General features: G+C 38.9%; 1 protein-coding gene across 1 annotated transcript; it reads left to right on the top strand.

Annotated features, from left to right (window-relative positions):
- Positions 1-8,811: 8,811 nt before the first annotated feature.
- slc39a13 (solute carrier family 39 member 13) lies at positions 8,812-22,477 on the top strand. Its single transcript, XM_018686288.2, has 11 exons — positions 8,812-8,912; positions 10,053-10,240; positions 12,566-12,931; positions 14,487-14,594; positions 15,036-15,178; positions 16,877-16,996; positions 17,668-17,757; positions 20,611-20,661; positions 20,835-20,967; positions 21,070-21,169; positions 21,438-22,477. Exons 3-11 carry the CDS (start codon positions 12,604-12,606, stop codon positions 21,511-21,513), a joined length of 1,149 nt encoding a protein of 382 aa, XP_018541804.1. The 5' UTR covers positions 8,812-8,912; positions 10,053-10,240; positions 12,566-12,603; the 3' UTR covers positions 21,514-22,477.
- The last annotated feature ends 16 nt before the right edge of the window (positions 22,478-22,493 follow it).

Here is a 22,493-nt window from a genome sequence, read left to right as displayed (position 1 = left end):
AGTTGTAATTTCAAAATGTTTTTGAAATTTCCTTCTTAACGGATAGAGGGCCGTAATCGTCAGAATCTCTGTTTGGGGAGCTGTTAAAAACCACACAGACTGTGGCCAGCCCCCGACCAGCCCCCATCTTAATCACAGCTGGTTGAGCAAAACTGACGGCATATACAGTAGCATTTTCCGTGAGTATTAATACACAGCTGCAGCAAGCCAGGCACTATTTCCATCACAACTATTTTCAGTGAAGCCAAAAGATAATTTATTTTTTTTTCTGGTGCCTTTTTATTCATGTTGTGTGACAATGTAACTGAAAAGTTTAAAAGGCGCTCTATGCCTAACTTAAACTATATTAATGTTTTACTGACTAAGATTCAACTTACAGGTTAACACTAAGTTTATTTCTATGCAAAATTGTAAGACTGTGTTGATACAGAGCGTTGACAAATATTAACAAGTGATACTAACATCAACTGATCATCATTTGGTAATAAAAGTTGAGTGCTAAGTACTCAGTACTCAGATCTTTTCCTGAAGTAAGAGTGGTAATACTACACTGTAAAAATACTCTGTGTCAAGCCAAAGTCCTGCATTTAATATTATACTACACTACATTAAAAGTATGTATTAGTATCAAAATATACTTCAAGTATCAAAAGTATTCATAATGTCCCATTTCAGAATAATATTTATTGTGTAACTGGATGTTTTGATCTATGTACATCACTGTAATGTTGCAGATGTTAAGGTGCATCATAATTTATTTGTTAGTGATATTCTGTATCAATAGGATAAATCTGCAAAGTAACATGACCACAGCTTAAAAATAAATGTAGTGGAGTAAAAAGTACTTCCCTCTGAAATGTAATGGAGTAGACACATAACGCTGCATAAAATGGAACTACTCAAGTGAAGTACAAGTACCTCAGTAACTGTACTACCACCAAGGATCAATTTATATGAAGCAGTTCACTTCAAAGACGTTTTTCAAAGCCATCTGATGAGTCAAAGCCTGAGGTCAACTGTTGTGGTTAACCAGGAAAATAAAGACTCCTCTCAGGTGTTTTTGTTAAGATTCATGCCTGGTACTTTGGGCACAGATTAATACTACACGCTGTCGATCTGACCACAAACCTGTATCAGCTGAAATTCATAAAGACAGACAGCACCGGCACCGATGAGTGAGACTTTTTTGAGTTCTTTCACAATCAAATATTGTGATCCAACACACCAGTCTATAAGACTTCAGGAACTTATTTAAGAAATAAAATAGAGAAGCAATTACGTCATGAGAATATTATGTGATTTTCAATCTTAAAATCAACTTTATGTGTCATATGGATTTGATTGTAAAGCGGTAGGACTGCGGTGTTGCCTTTTGTGTGTTCTTCTCTGACCTTGAAGACGTTAACACACTGTGAAGGTTCAGTAACAACATTGTGTGAAGAACTTTATTTGAAAAAAATAACTCTTTCACAACAGTTTTTTTAAAATGATTCAAGAAAAAAAACTGTGGTGAAGTACCCTGAGCAGAGGTATTAACTGAAGAGCCGGTCAAAATAAAAGCTTTGATTGTATCACTGTTGCACCTGCTAATTAAGTATTTAATTTGAGTGATGTTCAGCTTTATTTTACTAATTACCGTATCAACTTTTTGTCTTGAGTAGACTGATATTTTTGAATGATCTGTTTCTCTGATCTGGTTCTTCCCAGATTTGTTTCTGTGATGCCTTTTTAACGTCTATCCTGATGCCTTAAAGTGTTTTTACACAGAACAGTACTAGTCTCAGTTTGTTTGTCTTCCTTGTGGCCTGAGAGATGAAGTACATGTGCCACACAGAGCATGCACACCAAGAGTGACATATTGTTAAATGAGGAACTGGGAACTTGTCTTTCAGATTCAGTTCCTTGAAGGCTGCCTTTAAATGAATCCATTTCGTGTCAAATGGTCAGGATGATCCAGGTCTCGATAAGAGCTGGCTGCTTTTTGTTGCGTTGGTGTGTTTTTCTTTTGGTTCGTGTGTGACAATGATGGCCCAGTGGTTTAGTCTGGTTTATTCTCCGTGCAACCATTATTCCTACAATATGCAGTTTGGTCTGCTGAAATCTCCTTTGACAAGACACTGAATCCATATCAGCTCCAGGGTTTTTTTTACAATAGGTACATAAAATGACACAGTTAAAGAATGCTAGTGTCAGTGCTGAAAACACAGCTGTAAATGCACCTGACATAATCAACAGTTGAAAATTTGTGACATAATGGTAGTTATTGTGAAAGACAAGTTAGAAACTACAGGAAGCAGATAACACTTTTGACTTTATTTCACCGAAATAATTTCCACAAAACTCTTGTTTCCCATTTCTCATTAACAGATAGTTGAAGGAATATAATTGAATTGTTTTAAATTCAGTGTGTGTTTAGTTAAGCCCATAACTCTTCTTTTTCACACGCAGGCAGATTGCAACATCATAAAAAAACCATAAACACCATTACCGTGACAGATCACATGCTGTGCTTTGTTTTTCCAAATATTTCCATGTGTCATGTGCATGTGCGTGTTACTGTCATTGTGCTCAAGAACTGACAGTGTATGCTTTTACACTGACCACTTGTAAAATTTACTGCATTTCAGTTTTGGTTGCTTGGTTGCATTTCATAAATATGGAATTTGAGGCACATCTGTTGGATTACATTGAATTTAATGTAGGTGTACCTAAAATATGAAGCACCACTGGCAGATTTTCAGACTCAAACCACGGGACCAGGGATCCACCTATATCACCCATATGTATTCACAGCACAGTGGTAGAAACAATGACACGAACGTTTGTAAAATATAATGACATCCAACACAAAAGCCCAGTAAAACACGTGACACTTTATTACACATTATTAGGTTTTAGTGAAATATGTGTCAGACATATGTTGATTCAGCAAACCTCAGTATAATATCCTGCACACATATGGTCCATGTATTCAAGGCACATTGTTGTACATTGTTACTCATACATTAATGCATCAGTAATCAACACTGGCCATTTTTCTGCACTGATTACCTTTACCTTTATGATTTAACTTTATTTAATAATATTCACTTAAAGTGATCCTATGCAACTTTTGCTGAACCACAGCAACTATGGCAACAAGTATCAGTTACAGCATAACATGGTCTAACAATAGCACAACTAAAGGAGTTACATGGCAATTTCTTCCCAAAATTTCCTAACATTAGCTAACATTAGTCTCTACGCTGGTCATACCAGACCAAGTAGCAGCATAACCTTTGAGTGTTTTGAATTACACAATCTTGCTTTAGGTAACAAAGCTGCTTTCACTTGCTTTCTTGCCAAGAGTTAGATGAGAGGATCAATACGGCTCTCATTTCTATATGGTGCATATGAGGCTACAGCCAGCATGTGGTCAACTTAGCATAGTATAAGACTGGAAGCATCTAGCCTTGCTCTGTCTGAAGGTAACAAAGTGTACCAGCACTTCCATAACTCACAAATTATCACTTTACTTTTACTTTTAGAAGTGTGTAACTTCATATTTACAGAAAGTGAATAATCTTTCCAAAAATGTCAAACTGTTCCTTTACAGGCTCAAGCGCTATTTAAATACCACTGCATTGGATTGCACTGATGCTAAGCAGGTTTTCATGTTAATGTGTCAACCTGCCTGCAACTGAATGGGTTCCGCTTACTCTATAAAAATAACATGTCCAGTGAGATGTACTGTATAAGATAAAGTTGCCAGCAGTGATATATTTGTTTTCAAGTGTAAGTGACACACTGTGAAGTTACTTTGACCGAGTACTGCATTCTGGTTTAGTTCCACCACAGGGTGTAACTGAGCACTTCACAGTTTGCCGTCTGTATTCAGTCACAAGATACATATCTCTGTTGGTTTAAGCCCACACAAGCACGCAAACAGTTACAGTGGCACCTCTTAATTCACGGTCACATAGTTCGGCCCCTGGAGTCTTTGGGCCTGCTGCATGGAGGTGTCAATGTTCTCATCACTATCTTTGCATGCACTTATTTTAAGAGGCTACTAATATTCTGAAGGAAGCTGCCAGCTATAGAATAGCACTATTACTCGTACTGCTCCAGTTTACTTAACACTTTAAAGCACAGAAATTAAAAAGATAAGGGTCTGCCCCAACAACTTTTAGCAAGGCAGACTAACGTCATAGTTATTTCTCAACAGAAACTGATATATTTATTGTGATGTTAGACAAATTCCTCTGCTGAAATTCAGAGGTTTTTTGTCAGAGTCTCCCTTGATTCAGTCTCAGTCTCAGTGTCAGAGTCACAGCGCAGGGTCACAAGATTGTGCCCACACAGCCTAGCAGAGGGGAATGACACGCATGACCACTGACTGTGGAAAACAGGATACAGGGTACGTCGCAACAGGAAGTGTTGCACTCCTCCTCTGCAGAACATCAGTTTGACCAGAATGACTGCAGGTTGATGTCCACACTCTGTAACTCCTGTGGCAGTATTCAAATTTCGTAATCATCTTCGCTCACCATTTCTTCTGAGCTAGTTGAGTAATTCAGTTGAAAAAAAAAAGTTTTTGTCCAAAAAAAGAAAGAAAAAAAACCCCATGCAGGCTGTACTATTCTTTATATTAGATGCGTATAAATAATAACTTTAGTTAATTGTGTGTGGCAAACAGACAAGCAAACAGACAAAAATAACACATTGAATCTGCATAAAGTTTATATTTAGTAGGTTTTATAAAAAAATAAAACAAACAAACAAACAAAAAAGTTTCAGCCTCGTACATGAAAAAATGTAAAGCATTTAAATTGCCATCTGTCAGCATAAAATATATTGAATTTAACTAAATCTGTCTATGTATCTATCTATCCATTTGTTTCTCTATCTAGCTGTTTGTCTGTCTGTCCCTCTGTCTGTCAGTCTGTCTAAGTTTTAGTGATGTAGGCTACTAGTAATAAACTAAAGCAATTTATATGTTGTATGAGTTCTTAAAAACATGAAATTATAAAAAATAGTTTTAGAGATAATAAAACATATAAAATATAGTAAATACTGCTAAACTCAACCTTGTATAACTATAAAACACAAAGCAATAATAAAAGTCCATCTCATTTCAGCATGCTCGTGTAAGGAAAGTCAGGAAACGCCCACAGTCTCACTCAGAGAACAAATCTGCTCGGGTCTTACCGTCACCTCAGTACAACATGCCGTGTTGAGCTGTAAAGGTGTCCACAAGGGAGTTGCTGAACTACTGGAAGCAAATTGCCAAAGGTGGTTGAAAAATGCAGGCTTTCTATATATCTCTGAATTAGCAGGGGAACTAAAAACTTCCTTAATTCTACCAATTTAGGTTGGTACCATAAGGCTTCTTCTTCTTCTTCTTCTCCTTCTCCTTCTTCTTCTTCCTTATTAAAACAAGAAGGTGACAAACTCTTCCTATAAAACACATTTTAAGGCTGTGAATCCACTATGAACTGCTGCTACTGATGAGTTCACCTCATTCAGTCACATCTTGGCGTCTCAAGTCTAAAGGATTTGGCCTCTGTTAGACTTGAGTGCTCAACCTGTTTTTATTTTTGAAAATTACTGCACATTGATTAACAACACACTGAAAGTCACTACTTTGTGTCAACGCTGCATGTCCATCGAAAGTCAGTTTTCAATACCATCTTTTCCTTCGTCTTTTATTTTCTTGTTTTCGGTAAAGAGTATAAGCTGTAAAAAATGATACAGGTTGCATGTGCATATATTTGAGGTTTTAACACAAGTATTGCCACACTTTGAGTTCGGTGGCAACACGCACATGCTTATCTTTATCCGCAAAAATATAAATAAATAAATAACTAGTTCCTCTTTATCTCCCATATTTATTTCTATTTCAAAAAGTGGTAGAGTAAAAAAACATACTTCAGCGTGTAGATACAGAACTTTTTTTTTTTTTTTTTAAACGAGGCATGCATTTGGGTGTGACTGATATTTTGGATGATTTTGTGAGCAGAAGTGTCAGAGCGGACATGGCGCCCATGTGACATATAAACCCACAACAAATAACAAGCATTTACATCAGCTCATTAATTTTCATTTCTTGTTCATTTGGTGAACAGGGTCCCGACCAGCTTATACCAAAAGACAAACACCTCCCATCTCAATGAGGTGCAGAGTTAGACTGTGCAAATACAGTTCTTAAATTAATGTTTCTGAAGCTACAGAAAAGTGCATTCACTCATAATAATTTACAAAGAGTTTTTAGAAGACACTATAGCTCACAGTTATATAAATAAATAATAATAATAATTTTTGCAGCCGTAAGAAATGAAGTGAACTTAGGTAAACATGACTATGTGATCAGGTCTACTGTATATGTATAACTATACAGGAATTCCACCAATGAGCTGGATTCTTTAATTTAATAAAAACAGAATGCATGTCAGATGATTTATTGCATATTGACTCCCCTGCAGAGCTCATTACAGTGTGAGCTGCGAATTACCACCAGGCCAAAGAAATTGTCACTTTGACACGCAATGCAATTTTGCACTGAACTTTCAACAGGCAAAACATCTTCACTGTCTCTGACAAGCAATCCAGCGACTATCTGCAGGGCTGCATAACCCTAAAAAACTGATGCCCAGTCTATGAGTGGGTTGTTTTGCAAAATGCATTCTGTTTCACATATGATTCCGATGAAATCTGCAAGAAAACAAGAGAATACTACATAGAATATTTCAGTTCTGTGGGTGGACAGTCCTATGTTTCCTGGCTGATAGTCACCAGAGGTTTCAGTGGCCATCATGTGTTTCACAATGACATGGAACGGTCGCTTGACATGTGTGCAAGGGGACATTCAGCCCTCTCACTTCTTATTCCTGATTCCTCATTTTCTCTGGACTCCACAAGATTCAACTATCAGACTGGGCTGTGGGTATTATTAGACCAAGGTGAATCACAAGGCACATAGACACGCGCGCACACACACACACACACAAATGCACGCACTCACAAAAAACATTCACGGTAGAAGGGAACTTTTTTTTTACATGACGACTCTGCAGCAGCATGCCTAACCTGCTGTCTAAATCTGTTTAATAACTTTTGAATTAAATTCTTCTGAATGTTTTAATTCCCAAATTACACACACACAAATGCACATTTACCCATATACACCCATATAAGGTTCTGGGCCTCTATCCCACCGAACAACTAAGTTCCTCTTTCTTTATGTATTGCACAAGACAGACAAGGATGACTCAGTGCGGATATTAATCATGTTTTTTTTTTGTTGTTTTTTTTTTGTTATCTTCACATCTCACTCTGTTAAGTGCGCCTGTCAGAGTTAACCAGTCTATTTTTAAAAATCTGAGAACTTAAAGACTAGTCAGACTTTAAGACTTTAGACTTTACTTTTGAATACAAGGTCAGTTTGACTCCAACAGTGTGTTTTTGACAGGACTTAATGCTGTTCTTCATCATATATTTGTACATTAAAGCCATTTCTTTGTCATTAAGGCCCAAAAATGTCAGCCAGTATTATTCATTCCGCAACTTCTTCAAATTCCTTTTTCAGAGCTGATCCAAAATCAAAGAAGGCCGACTTCAGCTCTGGAGGGACTGCTGTGTTATCTACATTATGTGCAAAACACATTTAAAAAGCAGATAATGCTGTGGCAGGGGATAGAATGTAATTGCTGTGATAATATAATGAGATTTGTTTTCTTGGCTGTTGCCAGGGCAAATTTCACAACATAATTTATGCAGTAAACGGCTGTCACATACACCACCTGGTGGTCAGGCAGTTTATTGAGCGAGTTTACTGCACAGTTGGGCCTTAGGTGCTCTACAAGGGGTGAGGCGAGGGTCAGAGGTGCTGACCACCTACGTGCCCAACCATGGGAGTGACCCTTACAAAGTTAGCTGCTTTTGTTTGAAAGATGGTTTAAGAGGATGGTTAAAGTATTCAGATCCTTTTATTGAGTAAAATGTTATCAGTAAAACACACTCATTAGAAAAATTGAAGTAATATATGTTACTGGATTGTCCATACTGATGCAATTATGTGTATGCAGAGTTTTACTGTAGTGGTTGGTTGAGGTGAAGCTAGAGAGGTAGATTACATCAGTGGCTCCCAACCTGGAGGCTGTGCCTCCTCCAAAAGGTCACAGTCTAAATTTGAGGAGGTGTGTAATGATTAGTGGAGATTGGAGGAAGAAAAAAAACAAAGTTCTCCTACACAAATCTCTCTGATCTTTTCCTTTTTTGTGAAATATTTGATCATTTCACCTCCTTAAGTGAAACCATCCGACAAGGTTAGAGGGGAAACATATAGACATCTCAAACATGAATAATGGAGTGTATTGTATAAACTCAATGTGTGAAGTAACTACAGCTCTCACAGAAATGTAGTGGAGGAAAAAGTGTGTGGAGATGTATTTGAGTTGTGGATGTGTAGGGGTTGCTAGGAACTAGAGGGAGCCTCTACAGGACCTCTTGTTTTAGGGTCTGTAGTTTGGGGGTAAAATGTAGCTACAGTACCTAGGTTTCAGTTCCAAGTTACATTGGTTTAAGTTTACTAATATCCTCCCCTGAACAGTCTTCATGCATTAAAAGCATATAAACATCACACCTAAGGCTAATCCCAAGGGAGATGAATGTATTAATACACTGACCTTAAAGACAGCATGGGAACTTTCAGTGAGTACTGTATGTAAAACAAGGGTTACACAAGTGGTTCCCAGGACTACAGCTAGAGCTCAACTTTAATTACTTTACTTCCTGTAAGCAAGTACCATGACAGTATGCATTAGGATGAGTAATTTGCTTTTAGGTTTCACTCTTCACTGTCTTTATGTTCTGTCACAACTCATATCTAAAGACAGCAGTGTAGTCTGATGGGGCCCTTGAGGACAACATTGATGGTATGCCTCTCTGTTATTTTACTGGTATTTATTTATTATGAATGGTTGGGTTTTTGTTGCATTTGATGGTACAGAAGATTACTCTTCTGAATTATGTGGCTTTGTATATGGTGTTTTGTAGTTGCTTGTAGGGCCTGTGTTAGGTCAGCGTTGTTGTGTGCCAAAGAAGATTACACATGGAGACTGCAGTGTATCTTAAATCTGATTAGAGGAGGTCTGTAATTCACTGACAAAGAAAGGTTGGGCAACATAGATTAGGCAGCGACTGCCCCCACTTTGGCAGATGGTGTGTTGACTCGGCTGGGTCATTGTACCACGAGTGAAAAGGTGGCAGAAAGGCAGTGAAAGCCAGACTGCTCAAATAATAAAACTTATGTTTTGATGTGAATAGGTAAAATAGCAAACTCACTGAAATTAGAAGAGATAGGCTGTAGTGATGTTATCCAATCCTCAAGCAGCTCCAAATATATCAAAAGGGCCTTTTTCAGAGCAGACATTTTAATTTGTCATAGTGCAAAAGCTCAGTTATAACCAAGTGTCTCACTAAGCCATGACAGTGTGACCCTACAGACACATGTCAACATGTCTTTCATGAGAAAAGGTCAATTTAAATAACATCAGTTAGAACCTAACTGATCCTAATGGAAATCTTTGTTCATCCATGATTAGTATATACATATACATATAAAATATGAATTCTGGATATAAATGATTTTTTAGTTTATATATATGTGTGTGTGTGTGTGTATAAATAATACACAAGTCATCTCAGCTCTACCTGGAATTATCTGAAACTTCTGTACAAAATAAAAATACAGAGCATAAATTTAAGAAAAAAAAAACATTCCCTTGACATTTTCTGATTTCCAGCTCCAAACCCTGTTCCCAAATACAAGTAAATAATATAATCAGATGTCCTCAGATACAGTATCAACCTGGATGCTGTGAGTTGTGTGTTAAATGCACGTAAATGTGTAAATGAACTACTTTACCAACGGCATGCTAATGTATAAGCATGACGAAGAAATCTCCTTCTCTGAGTTTCTGAGTTTTGGGGGCACAAAATAAAGTAACTTCCTGAAATCCTAGCTGGGGCGGGATCCCGACACTCCTCTCCTGTTGATACTTTTTTTCCACCAGGATCCTGATACGTGGCTGTTTTTGGGAAAGCCCTGGTGACCGACAGTTACTTGTGTGCTGCAGCTAGCGGATCCCAGCCTTCCTCAGCAGCTGGGGAGAGAGCACAAACTCAGCGGCGCAAGCCTGCCTCCACCAAGCCGGCCTGGATGGCAGGGACACACTGGTGCAAAGACTGCCGAAACCATAAGGTATTTAAAACACAAAACACCACAATTGTGCTGGAGTCTGCAGATTTTCCGGCCAGTCACGTTTGCATGAACTTATTCAAACTGAGGCTAGTTGGAGCAGTGGTGTCGTTAGCGTTTTAATCTGCAGTGATTTCGTGTGTCGGAGCTAGTCTGCCCGGCTAACGTTAGCCTGCTAACTTTTATCCACAGACGTGAGAGTTAGCCAGTTCAGTATGTCTGCGGTAAAAACGCAGTTTTCAGTGTTGCGTTAAGTCACCGAGTCGTTTGACGGTTTCAACACCGCAGTGTTTTCGTTTTCTGTGCACTTTGAGGAAAACAAAACGCAAATGTTGTGAGTTTAACTGGTGCTTGATCTGAGCGACTCTGCCCTGCTAACTCCCACACAGGAAAATGATGATCCGTGTTTAATAAATGTCTGCTGCGACCTTTCTGCAAAGGATAAAACAGATTAAGAAGTTGTGGGAAGGTTAAAGACGCAAGAAGCAAACACTGGAGTCTGCTATCTCTGGAGTTTTCTGTCCTTGGCATCAGTGGTGGAAAGTAACTAAGTACATTTACTTAAGTACTGTGCATAGGTACAGGTTTGAGCTACCTGCACTTTACATGACTCTTCACGTTTTGTGCAGCTTCATATCTCAGCTCCACTACGTCTGTTACAGGTTGTTTACCTGTATAAATTTCACCTGGTGAAGCCTTGTGGACTGATCGATAGTGGGCAGGATTTTCTGGGTCTCTCACAGATCAATTTGCATCCAAAGTAAAGTATATACTTTCTAAATAAACACTGTGTTGAAATACAACACATTATTAAAGGTTAAACTAGTGATTTCCAACCTTTCTGGCTCGTGACTCTTTCACAGAATAACAGTGTGTATTTGGGGCACCTTGTGACATTTCAGATGTCTCTGAGATGTTAACAGTTCCACCAAGAGTCTCTCCTCCTTCTCACGTAGCCTCATTTAAATGAACAGTTTGAGGCTCACAGAGCTGAAATGATCACAGCAAAGAAGTCAGTTAAATGTTCACTTAAGAGAAAATATGTGTGAGCTTAGATTTTTCCTCTTTGTCCCAGTAATCATCTCACACCTCCTCAGATTTATCCTGTGACCCTTTGTAGGGGCCCAACCCTTAGGTTGGGAACCAGTGGACTACACTAGCTAACTGTGTATAAATTAGTTAAAACAATTCCCTACAGCAGTTAAGTGCTGCTTACACAGTGATGCATCAGTATTGACCTAATAATCTCAGTCACAGGATGAAACAAGTACATTTTGCCGACAATACTACTCAGACTTTTACCTGTAATGGAGTATTTTTGCATCGCTATGTTAATGCTTATACTTAAGTAAAAGATCTGTCTACCTCTTCCACCACTGCGTGCCACAGTGCAACTTTTAACACAGCCCTAAGCATGTATCATCAGCTTTGCTGGTCCAAGTCCCAACCATTTGCATCTTGTTTGAGTTTAAAAAGTAACTAATTGGTTGTTGATTTTAAGTAGGTTGTTGTGGAGTAACTTTCAGTTCCAGAAAGGTTTAACTGTGTCAAATATACGCTCTGTGATTTGTGGATGTTTTAGTTCCATAATGTTTATTAGAGCTTTATTAGATATTAACTCAACACAGATGTATGAGTTTTGGCCTGTGTGAAGGCCCATAGCACAGAAATACCCAAGATATGATGGAGGTCATTTAGAAACATAGTCTCCCGTTTGTTTTCCAGTTTGCAGCTGTTTATTTTTCAACTCTAAAATGTCCCATTCAGTATATAAAGGACAGGTGACAAATGAAAATGCATGCCGGCAGAACATATTCAGTGCTCCTTGACAGCAAAGGTCATAGCATGTGATTCACACCATTTCGTGCCCCGTCTTGCCCCGTGGATGGAGACGTTGTCGTCCTGTTTCTTGACTAATTTTTCAAGCTTTTTCCTTGAATCTGAATTTAAGGGATCCTTATCATTATCCTGTGTTTATGTAAAATAAATAGAATTCATTAAATCATCTTAATTAAGTTGTTAATGTAACTTTTTTGCCACTCTTTTGATGCTGTATTAATTGTTGAAGTGATTTTGAAAGCAAAACTGTCTTTGATCCCAGTGGATTTGCTGCTTTGCTTCATCTTGTGTGATATTTGAAGACCTCCGTAGGCTTTGGGAAATTGTGATAGAAACCTTGGGCAATGTCCTGACGTTTGATTTACCAAATAACAGACCTGATGAATCATTCAGAATAATCATGACTTGCAGTCCTTATCTCATGCTTTTTTAAAATGCTCATACATTGTTAAAAAGGCCTGTTTGTCTGACAGTGTGCTCCTCTTACAGCATTACTGGTTGCAAGTGCTCTTTGGACCGTGGGACGGATGAAAGGTGGAAGCTGTAGGAGGCCCTGCTGGGCTGTTGCTGCTCTGTTTATCCCAGTTACCCTGCTGATGCTGACCTCCAGAGGGGCATCAAGCAGCCAGAAGATGACACAAACAGCTATGGCTCATGCAACAGCCACGGCTGCAGGACCAGGCCGCAGCCTGACAGATGACCTCCCAGGCCTCCAGGCCGTAGCAGACTTCTTAGCCAGCGAACATGCTCATGTTTGGCTCCTGTCCCTGGTGGGCTCTGTTGCTGTGGGCCTCAGTGGGGTTTTCCCCCTGCTTGTCATTCCCATTGAGGCTGGAGCAGCCCTCAAAACAGAAGGTAAGAGACGGAAAGTAAGTCATCAATGATACATCATGTTATATGACGAAGAGAAAATATGCCCTTTAAATATTTAATGTGCCGTATCGCTGCAGTGCATCATGAAGAGCAAGGCATAGTGATAATATGACTATTTTTGATTTAAGAATTGAATATAGGTTGAGTTATTTATAATGCGTACACGCCAACATGAATACAAATGGTACAATCAAAATATTTCACAGCTATAAACTGATACAAGTCAGAGTGTTGAAAGCAGATGAGTTCAGAGTTCAAATTGCTGCAGTAAAAGAGGAAAATATCTCTGCCTCATTAAAACAACACATTCCTGGTTCATACGTAATGTGTTACAGGAACTACAGACCAGGCCATCTGTCTGCTCTGGCATCCACAATTCTCACACTTCTTACAACTAAATATAAAAACTCTGGAGTGGCTCTGGAGTGGCTCTATAGTAGATCTCAGCTCTCCACACTCTGCTGACGAGACTGGCTCATCAAGTAGTACTGCCACGTCTTTGTCAGCCAGCCCTAGACCTGGCTACATCTTCCTCACTGGTCTGTAATTTTAGATGATGCACAACCTTAAATGGGTTCTTGAGCTTCCTGGAAAACACAGGACACCCTCAGTAGTGACTTTTCATTGCATGTTTCTCTGCAAGAAAAATGAACATCCCTAAAACTAAAAGATCCTGAAGGCTTTGACATCAGGCTGCCCAGGAGGTGATGTATGTGTTTTTTCACCTTACTTTAACTCTCCATATTTACATAAGCATTATACATAAGCACCATGCAAACTGCAATGTCAGAGGATTACCAAAGTTGGCAGGATTCACTGTCTTTTTTGTGTATTAGTGTGAACTAAATGGTGGATAGACTGGCACAGCCATCCACAGAGCCATGCTGCAGTCAGTCACACTGTATCAGGCAGTAATGAGCTCTGATAATGTCCATTACAAACACTATATCCTCTATTTTACAGAGCTTTCACGTGGTTGGTATCTGTTCCTGCATGTTCTCCTAAACACACAGTCGACAGATGAACTCGTAAAGGCAGAAATGTTTAGAGAAACGTGGTTTAAGTGGCGTCATATATCTACTATAATATTTAGATAACGCTTATATGGTACATTAATCTTCTCACTCACCCACTGAGCTTTAGCAACCAGGGCTAAGTTACTGTAGGTCAGCCTGAGGCCTGTGGCCTGTCGAGTGGCCCCACCCACTGGAACGTGGCATTCCATTCATGTATTTTAGGCCTGTGGGTTTTTAAGTGCAGTCCTGACCGGAGGTTAGTCTTTACAGAGGGAACCGAGTAATGGCAGTCTGTATTAATCGCCCAAAATAGAGACACACTTGTGCATTTATGTGCATCATGTTTAATTTGTTTAGAAATGATAAATTAATCTTTAGGAAAAGTGCCTTTTTAAGGAAGATGAAGAGGCTGTAAATTCTTATTTGTGCCTGTGATCTCAAGCCAGAATGAAAGATCACATGAAAAGAAAGAACAGTTCTTTAAATCCATGTTTCTTCACTCTGTCTTTGCGCTCTCTCAGCTGGATGCCAGAAGTTGAAGCAGCTCTTGAGCTTTGCTATTGGTGGTCTCCTTGGCGATGTGTTTCTTCACCTCCTTCCTGAGGCGTGGGCACTCTCTGGCACTTCAGGTCGGTCTCCTTTGCTCTCAGTCCATCACCACCTTTGTATTTTAGCATTTATTGTTTCTCTGAGCCATTCTTCCCTCTCAAACATTCAGAAGAATTATGGCTTATTATGTTTTTCTCTTATAATATACTCTTGCATTTTTGGCACTACAGACTGATGTAATGCCAGTCTCATAAACCTCAGTTAGAGAGAGTTTGTTTTGATCTACCACCAGCCATTTATTGAAAAAAATCAAATTTTTTGCAAAAGGATTGCATTCCTCTTATTTATACTTTAACTGAACTGAGTGTTAAGCAGCTGAAAAGGAAATATTGTTAATGTAATCTATGATTCTAGTTATCAGAGACTGTTTGTAGCACTTACCACTCACATACTAATGCAATAGCTCTATTTCCATTTGCTCACCCATTCTTATGTACAATCTCTCTGCTAACAATCGCCAGCTGGTAAACAAAACCACTACGCGACCCAGGGCTTGTGGGTAATCGTTGGCCTGTTGGCCTTCCTGCTCCTGGAGAAAATGTTCCCAGACCAAGACAGCCACGAGGATCCGACTTCAAACTCAGACCTGAATTTTAACTCTCCTGTAAGTATCTTAGCTGTAATAGTGTGTTTGAAGGTGAATATGCTCACTGCTGTCCATAAGCATCTCCCTGCTCACAGACATGTCAGTACAAGCTGCATATTTCTGTCAGTGTTATCAGTGTTTTGGTGACTGCAGCATCAGATGACCAACTGTACAACTAAACTCCTCTAATAGGGACGAGTTTAAAGGAATAGTTCAACATTTTGAGAAATACACTTATTGGCCTTCTTGCAAATAAAAATATTTACATTGCGTTGTCATCAAGAAATAGTCCGGCACATAACAAGATATTAACATTTTGATTTATTTCAGACAGAGTCAGACTAGCTGTTTCCCCCAAGTCAACCACCTGCTGGCTCTGTACATATTTACCATACAGACATCTGAGTGGTATCACTTTGTTCATCCAGCACTCAAAAAACAGCAAATACTCCTTTATTTTCCAAAATGCCACACTATATAACTAAACCATATGAGATATTGTGTCTACTGTGTTGAAACAGCTGCTCATGTTCTTTATTATTTAACTGTTGTGTTAACTAGTATAAATGAGATGCCTGTCCTAATAAGTGCTTAACACAGCTCTTCTCTGTAGACTGTGAATGTCTGGTTGCAGTATGTTTGTAAAGACGGTCTCGTCCCTCCCTCTTGTCTTCGTAATGCCAGTGAGGGAGAAGATTGGAATCCACGGCTCAGCTCCTCTACCAGTGTCTATTTATAGTGCTGGGGTGAAGCAGCTGCTTTAGCCATTTCAGTGTCCACAGGAGAGCACTCAGCTTATAGACAGAGGCAACAATAGACAGGGACAGAGTATGACAGTGTGTGTGTGAGAGACTAGTATTTCTCTTAAAATACTGTGTTTAGGTAAATCTTAACAAAAGTTGCAAGGACTGTAACAAGCTGAACTTCTTCTTTTTTTAAATGTGGCCAGTGTTTTTGATTGATGCATGCATATAAAATGTGCATTTTAAATTCCTCATTACGCAAAAGTAACAAGGTGTTTTGCAATGACAATTTAGCCCCAATCTGTTTTACCGCAGAAGGAGATTGATAGCCCTGAAAATTCATCACACTTTATTACTTCCTCATGCTTCAATCATAGACATGGAGCAAACATTTCCTTGCTGCGGCAAGAAGACAGCCAGCTATTTTCCTCTCGCTTAATTTGACTGTCAGTTTAAATGGCAACGTAAGTGGTTTCTGAATGAGGGAACAGGGAAGTTGGCTGTTCTCGGAAAACACAGGCTGTAGCCAGAGATGAATCTGTCTCCTCTTATATTTTTGAAATATAAACATGTTGAACGGTGTTAGACTGTAAGGGTCATTTGTTGTGTCTGAACAATAAAGCAGAAGTAGAAATGACTCCTTATTATAGCATATGTAGGAAGTTATTTAAATAATTAGGACTTTTTCAGCAGCTGTTCTGCTGCTTGTGGATGAACCCTGTGACACGCAGTGGGAACAACAATAAAATGTCTGTATGTTGCACTTCAGGCTGCCATTAACTTACAGTTTTCAGTAAGGCTAGAGTTAATGGTCAAGGTGGGCGATATGTTTCCTTAGGAAAGACAGGTCCTTCCAAGGTAATGGCATATTACTGATGGTTAATGGGACCATAAAGATTATTCATAAAAAAAAACTTGAAAAACAAGGGTGCACACGGGGACAGTGTTCATTTTTCCTTTTTTTTCTCCACAGACACAGTCTAATTCAGTTTTCAGTGAAAAGGCAGTGGTATCACTCAGAAACGGGCACCATGCTGAGTCATGGAAATCCTCCAAGCAACAGAGTCTGCAGGAAAGATCAGAGAAAATCAAGGTAATGCTGACAACCAAAACATTTCCCACTTAACAAAAATGACAGAATATGATTTTTTTTTTAAATATATATATAAAGTGAAGTGAGACCCCACTGGGGTTAAACTGTTGATATGGGTTGCTTATATAAGAGATGAATTTTTTGCTTCTTAAGTCCTCCAGACTGATTCATGTAGTTTGTCATAACCAGCAACTTAGTTGACCCTCTGAAACCAAAAAGATGAACTTAAAGTGATTTGGATTATTTGTGACATCAGTGATTATTAGTATGTTCAGTCTAGGATAATCAACAACAGCAGCAACAAAACTGCCCCAAAAATCCATGGAACATCACCAACAGCTGCTTTTAAAAAAAAAAAATTTATGTGTGTCTTTGTTTTCTCACACGGCGCTCAGATTCCAGGCTTCCTCAGAGGAACAGATCATTTACAGCCTCATTTTTAATTGGGTCAGACTACAAAGCTGAAGTAACTGTAGCTAACATCACAAGACTTATTCAGTATTTAACATCACAACCCTACACAAGCTAACACTCTGCATACTCAAGTACAGCTTGTCAGGTTCAGCCAGCATTGTTGTGACTGATAAATAATTCCTGTAGGCCATAGTTTTCTTTGACTCTCTGACTATAATAATGTGAGTAACAGTGGCACTGTGCTTTGTGTGTCACAGACAAGTGGCTACCTAAACCTGCTGGCTAACTGCATTGACAACTTCACTCATGGACTAGCAGTAGCAGGGAGTTTCCTGGTTAGCAAAAAGGTAAGAAAGACCAAACAAGCTGTCCCAAAAATGACATGATGTCCATAAGAGGTCAAACCAATACAACAAGAGATATCAGAGACTGCTTGTACAGGTATATTTATTTCAACATGTCTCTCCATACCTACATATATCTGTGATTTTGCCGGCTACTGGCTAAAATCAGAAGTATTTCCAAATGGGGTTTTTAGATTGCTCAGAGTGCAACCCCCTCTCTCTGTGGCCGAACTTCTACCATCATTACTGCATGCTTGTTGTTGAATTGTTTGCTCTTTTCAGCTTGACCTACATTTCATTTTCAGTTGGTGTCAGTGATGTTTTCTGACTTCTGTCTGTAATAAATTTTCACAATCGAATGTCCTTTTTTTAACAATTTGATAACATAATCAAATATATATTTGTTGACAGCCGTGTTACGTAGACTATGAAGGTGCTTTGTTTTGCTTTCTCATTTTGTCTTGTTTAGAGATACAGTCCAGAGTTTCAGTATCGAAGGCCTATGATAACTAAAAAATCTATACATCTGTTTTATGCAGGGTCAGTTAATATTAGAATAAAGTTCAGACAATCTCTGAATGCAGTGTATCTAATTCATGTGATTTCATGCAGGCAGACCTTCAATCAGTTCATATAGTAAATTTCACAGTGAATAAAATGTCTTTTAACTCTGACCTGGTTTAAAAACAAAACCACCACTGAGGTAATAGTGTTTTATAACAGAGATCATCTTACTGCAGTTACAGATCTGGTGCTTCAGTTATCAACTACGTGTGAGTAGAATTTCAGCTGAAAATGTTTATAATCACACCAGTTTAGCAAATCACTGGTGTGAGAAAGTGCTTACATTAATGCATATTAATACAAGAACTCCTGGTTTTCATAAACTATAACTGCAGGTGAAATAACTCCCAGGGGTTTCAGAACAAATCAGCACACAGTCCTGAACTGACCATTACTGCTAATAAATATAGTGCACAGACTGACACAAATATACAAGTTCAAGTTGCACTTCAACTTTACTCAATTTATTATGATGGAGAAATGTAATTGTACAGTCAGATGCCAGTATGTTTTCAGCTCAGTTGGTTAAGGGAAACTCAAATCCAGTCCCCAAGGAAAATGGCCAATAAGAAAGCATTGTCAGACTCCATAACAAAATGTCCACTGAATGTGAATATGTGTGTGTTTGCACTTTAAAAGGCTGAATATTAAGGACAGTAGGAGATCTGCAAAATGGCCAAAGAGGAGTGCTGTAATACTTCATGGAAGCAAAGGACAAAAATATATGTGGGGGATTTGGACATGTAACAGCTCCTGTGTGAGTGCAGTGTTTGGCAGTGTTAGGTGTATACGGGCTCAGTGGCAGAGCAGTGGACCTGTGTTTCTTAGAATCCCCACTGTCTCAAGAGAGGACCACTCAGCGGGCATTCATTACAGGATACAACAAACTTTTTCAGTTTGAGACCTGTTCTTGTATTGTGTTACGGGCTCGTTCAAAAAGCTACACTTTAAACTGCAGTGACATTGGTTTGTGTCGCTTCAGTTGTTTAGTATATATTTGTGGCTGTGGGAACAAGAGAGTCCAGCTGGAGAGACATAAGGCTAGCAGCATGAACTATGGATCAATGTGCCAGAGAGGAAGTTAACTAGATGTCTCAAACATACACATACAAGACATCTCACCAGTGTTTTCTGTTGACGCTCATGCACATTTATCACAATGTGGTTTTGCCACAAAGAAACGCTGTGTGAAAATGATCTGCACCAACGCAGTGTTGATTAAACATGAATACATTAGGATTCACAGTTTTTCATTCTGATTGGCAGATGAACGTATTTTAAACTTAGATTATTAATAAGTAGCACTCAAGGATTTAAAGATCATGTCAAATTTTGAATTTCACCTCTGGGATCAGTAAAGTCTGAAAGGGAGCTGGTCATTAAGCCACACATTTGTTTGTTTTTTGTTTATAACTTACTGATTTAATGAGTGAATGAGCTTTTGAGCTTTTCACACCCCCCTGCCTCTTGGACAAATTGTCTTTCATATTATTTTGTTTGTTAACTTAATTTGAATTTAACAGATTCTCAAATACGTGTATCTGTGCAAATGTCTTATTTATTATAATGAAATGTGGCTATTATCTCTTTTAAAAAGTGTTTTTAAATTTTCAAGATGAAGTAAAGACATTTATTTGGAAAGAAGTCATTAAGCTGAAGATAACAGTTGACTCAGTAGGCTGTTCAAACGTTCACATGCCACAATTACTGTTTAATTGTTTTGTATTTTTTATATTCATGAATTAAAAAGTAACTTCATTTGAAGAAAGGCTCCTTTTTATGGCAGTTTGCTGCAGGGTTTGTATTTACTTATTTCCACTTCAAAAATCAACAAAATAGTTAATTTGCCTGTGAGTGCCCAGACATTTGCATACAGCTGCACATTATGCCTCATTATCATCTAACTGTTAACAGTTTGAGCTTCGAGTTAGCGGAAGAAACCCGCAGATAGCCAGTAGCCTTGCTCCCTACATGTGATGTGCATGTAACTACGCTCCTAACTCACTTCTGATTTGCATAATTGATAGGTCTCATCATGCCTCTCATATGAGACTATTTCATCATTTCAGGACTTTAAGCTGTTGCAGCGTTACAGCACTTTAAGCTGCTCTAAGGTTTTACTTTGTCTTTTACATTTTCGGTCTTTGCATTGTGCACTGGAAGCTGAACACACAGAGCTAAGCTCTCAGCTTACTTTAGGTGCTCCTAAGCCCCTAATAACATTTCCCTTTGATACTGCAGAGAACATTTCTTTACCAAGACAAAGCATATTTAATGAAACTTTTCTTGCAGGTTGGGTTCCTCACCACCTTTGCTATCCTGCTCCATGAAATCCCCCATGAGGTGAGATTACAGAATTCTCTAAGTGTACAATATCTGTTCTACACTGAGAGGTTCATGGTTTACTTCAAGGTTTCATGTTTACACTTCTGAATGTAGGAAGAATCAGACTCCTACGGTGCCAATAAACAGGCTGAATGTTGAGCCGTTCTTATGTGAGAAATGTCTTCATGCAGGTGGGAGACTTTGCCATCCTGCTGAGGGCCGGCTTTGACCGATGGAGCGCCGCTCGCATGCAGCTGTCCACAGCTCTTGTCGGGGTCTTGGGAGCTTGCTTTGCTCTGTGCACTCAGTCACCAAAAGGCACAGGTAAGATAAGACCAATATAGACACAATCAGACACATTATTGTTGAGTGGAGACCACTTTACAGTTGCCAGAATTAGTCCTAAGTGTTATGTGCCATTTCTAGAAAATGCCACTGCCTGGATTTTGCCTTTCACTTCTGGAGGCTTTCTCTACATAGCCCTGGTGAATGTGGTCCCTGACCTGTTAGAAGAGTCTAGCTTAAGGTAGGTTGGATGCTGTCAAATACTCCTAATCTAAGTGAGTTTACATTTAGCGTTACTCAGTAAATGCATGGTGTGTGTCCCTGAGGTCACACTAACATGTTAAATGTGTTTCCTGGTGGATTGCTGCGTTGGTTTGCAACAGCTGATCATCAGAAAACCATTAAACCAGCGGCAGGATTTGAACACATGTATATATGTGTATTTGTAGGATACGTTTCAACTTGTTCTGCATATTTCTTTAATATCCTTAAAACTTTTTTCTTCCTAGACACTCCCTTCTGCAGATCCTGCTCATCTTCTGTGGAGTGGCTGTCATGGCTCTGCTCTCTGCCATTGTTGACTGAACATGGAGGCCTTACCAAACACTAAAACCCAGCACTGAAGGGAAATCCCATTCTCTACCAACTCCTCATATCTGGTACCTCTCATTCTTAAAAACCACACCTTGACTAAGAGATTTCACCTCTCCGACATCATCGTCATCGTATTATCATCAAATTACACCAAAACAAATGTCTGACAAAAGAATGGCACTTTATGGATGGATGAGTGACAGGTCTTCTCGATCTGCTGACAGGACATTTGTGTGGACACTTGAAAATGTGCCAAACATGAATATCAAGAGACTTAAGAGGGTTTGTATCGATATCTGTCACCAAATCGTTTAATATTGTTGATCAGACAATCATGTTGTTTTGCACATTTACATTTACACAGGTACACCTGATGTACCTGCTCAACAGAACAGGCGTCATTGGACCTTCACAGGGACCCCTTCGTCTTTGAAATGTATTGAACGCTAAATTGTTTAAGCATCGTAAGTATTTGTTACTGTTGTGCATCTTTTGTTTCTGTTGTAGCTGCTGCATATTTATTGAAAAAGACACAAGCAACCCAGTTTTATCAGACGCGTGCTGCAGCCACCACGCCATAATCTTGTCTAGTTAAGAAATAAGTGCCAAGAAGTCAGGATGGTCTGTTACACTAGTGTCCGATCTACACATAAGTATACTTTTTTCATGGTTGTATCTCCCTCACTCACAGTACAGTCTGCACCTTTTAAAACACAAGATGGTGCTTACACAGAGTCAATAAATAAATGTTTAAAAAGTTTAAAGTAATTGAAGAAAAAGATTGATGCTGTTTGTACTCAGTCTTGACCTATACTTGTTACCAGGAACTCTGTGAGTCATTAGACAGATAAAAACTCTTCACCATGCAGGATTATTCATTTCTTTATGTTGTTTACTCACCTCTCGGTTAAAGTTTCCACTCCCGAGGAAATAAACTTTAAATTTCTCTATAATATCTATGTTTAAAATGT

The sequence above is a fragment of the Lates calcarifer genome, linkage group LG2 (genome assembly GCF_001640805.2).
Source record: "Lates calcarifer isolate ASB-BC8 linkage group LG2, TLL_Latcal_v3, whole genome shotgun sequence".
Classification (NCBI taxonomy): Eukaryota; Metazoa; Chordata; class Actinopteri; family Centropomidae; genus Lates; species Lates calcarifer.
The sequence above is the reverse complement of the archived record's forward strand: the minus strand, read 5'-3'. Positions and strand labels throughout refer to the sequence as shown.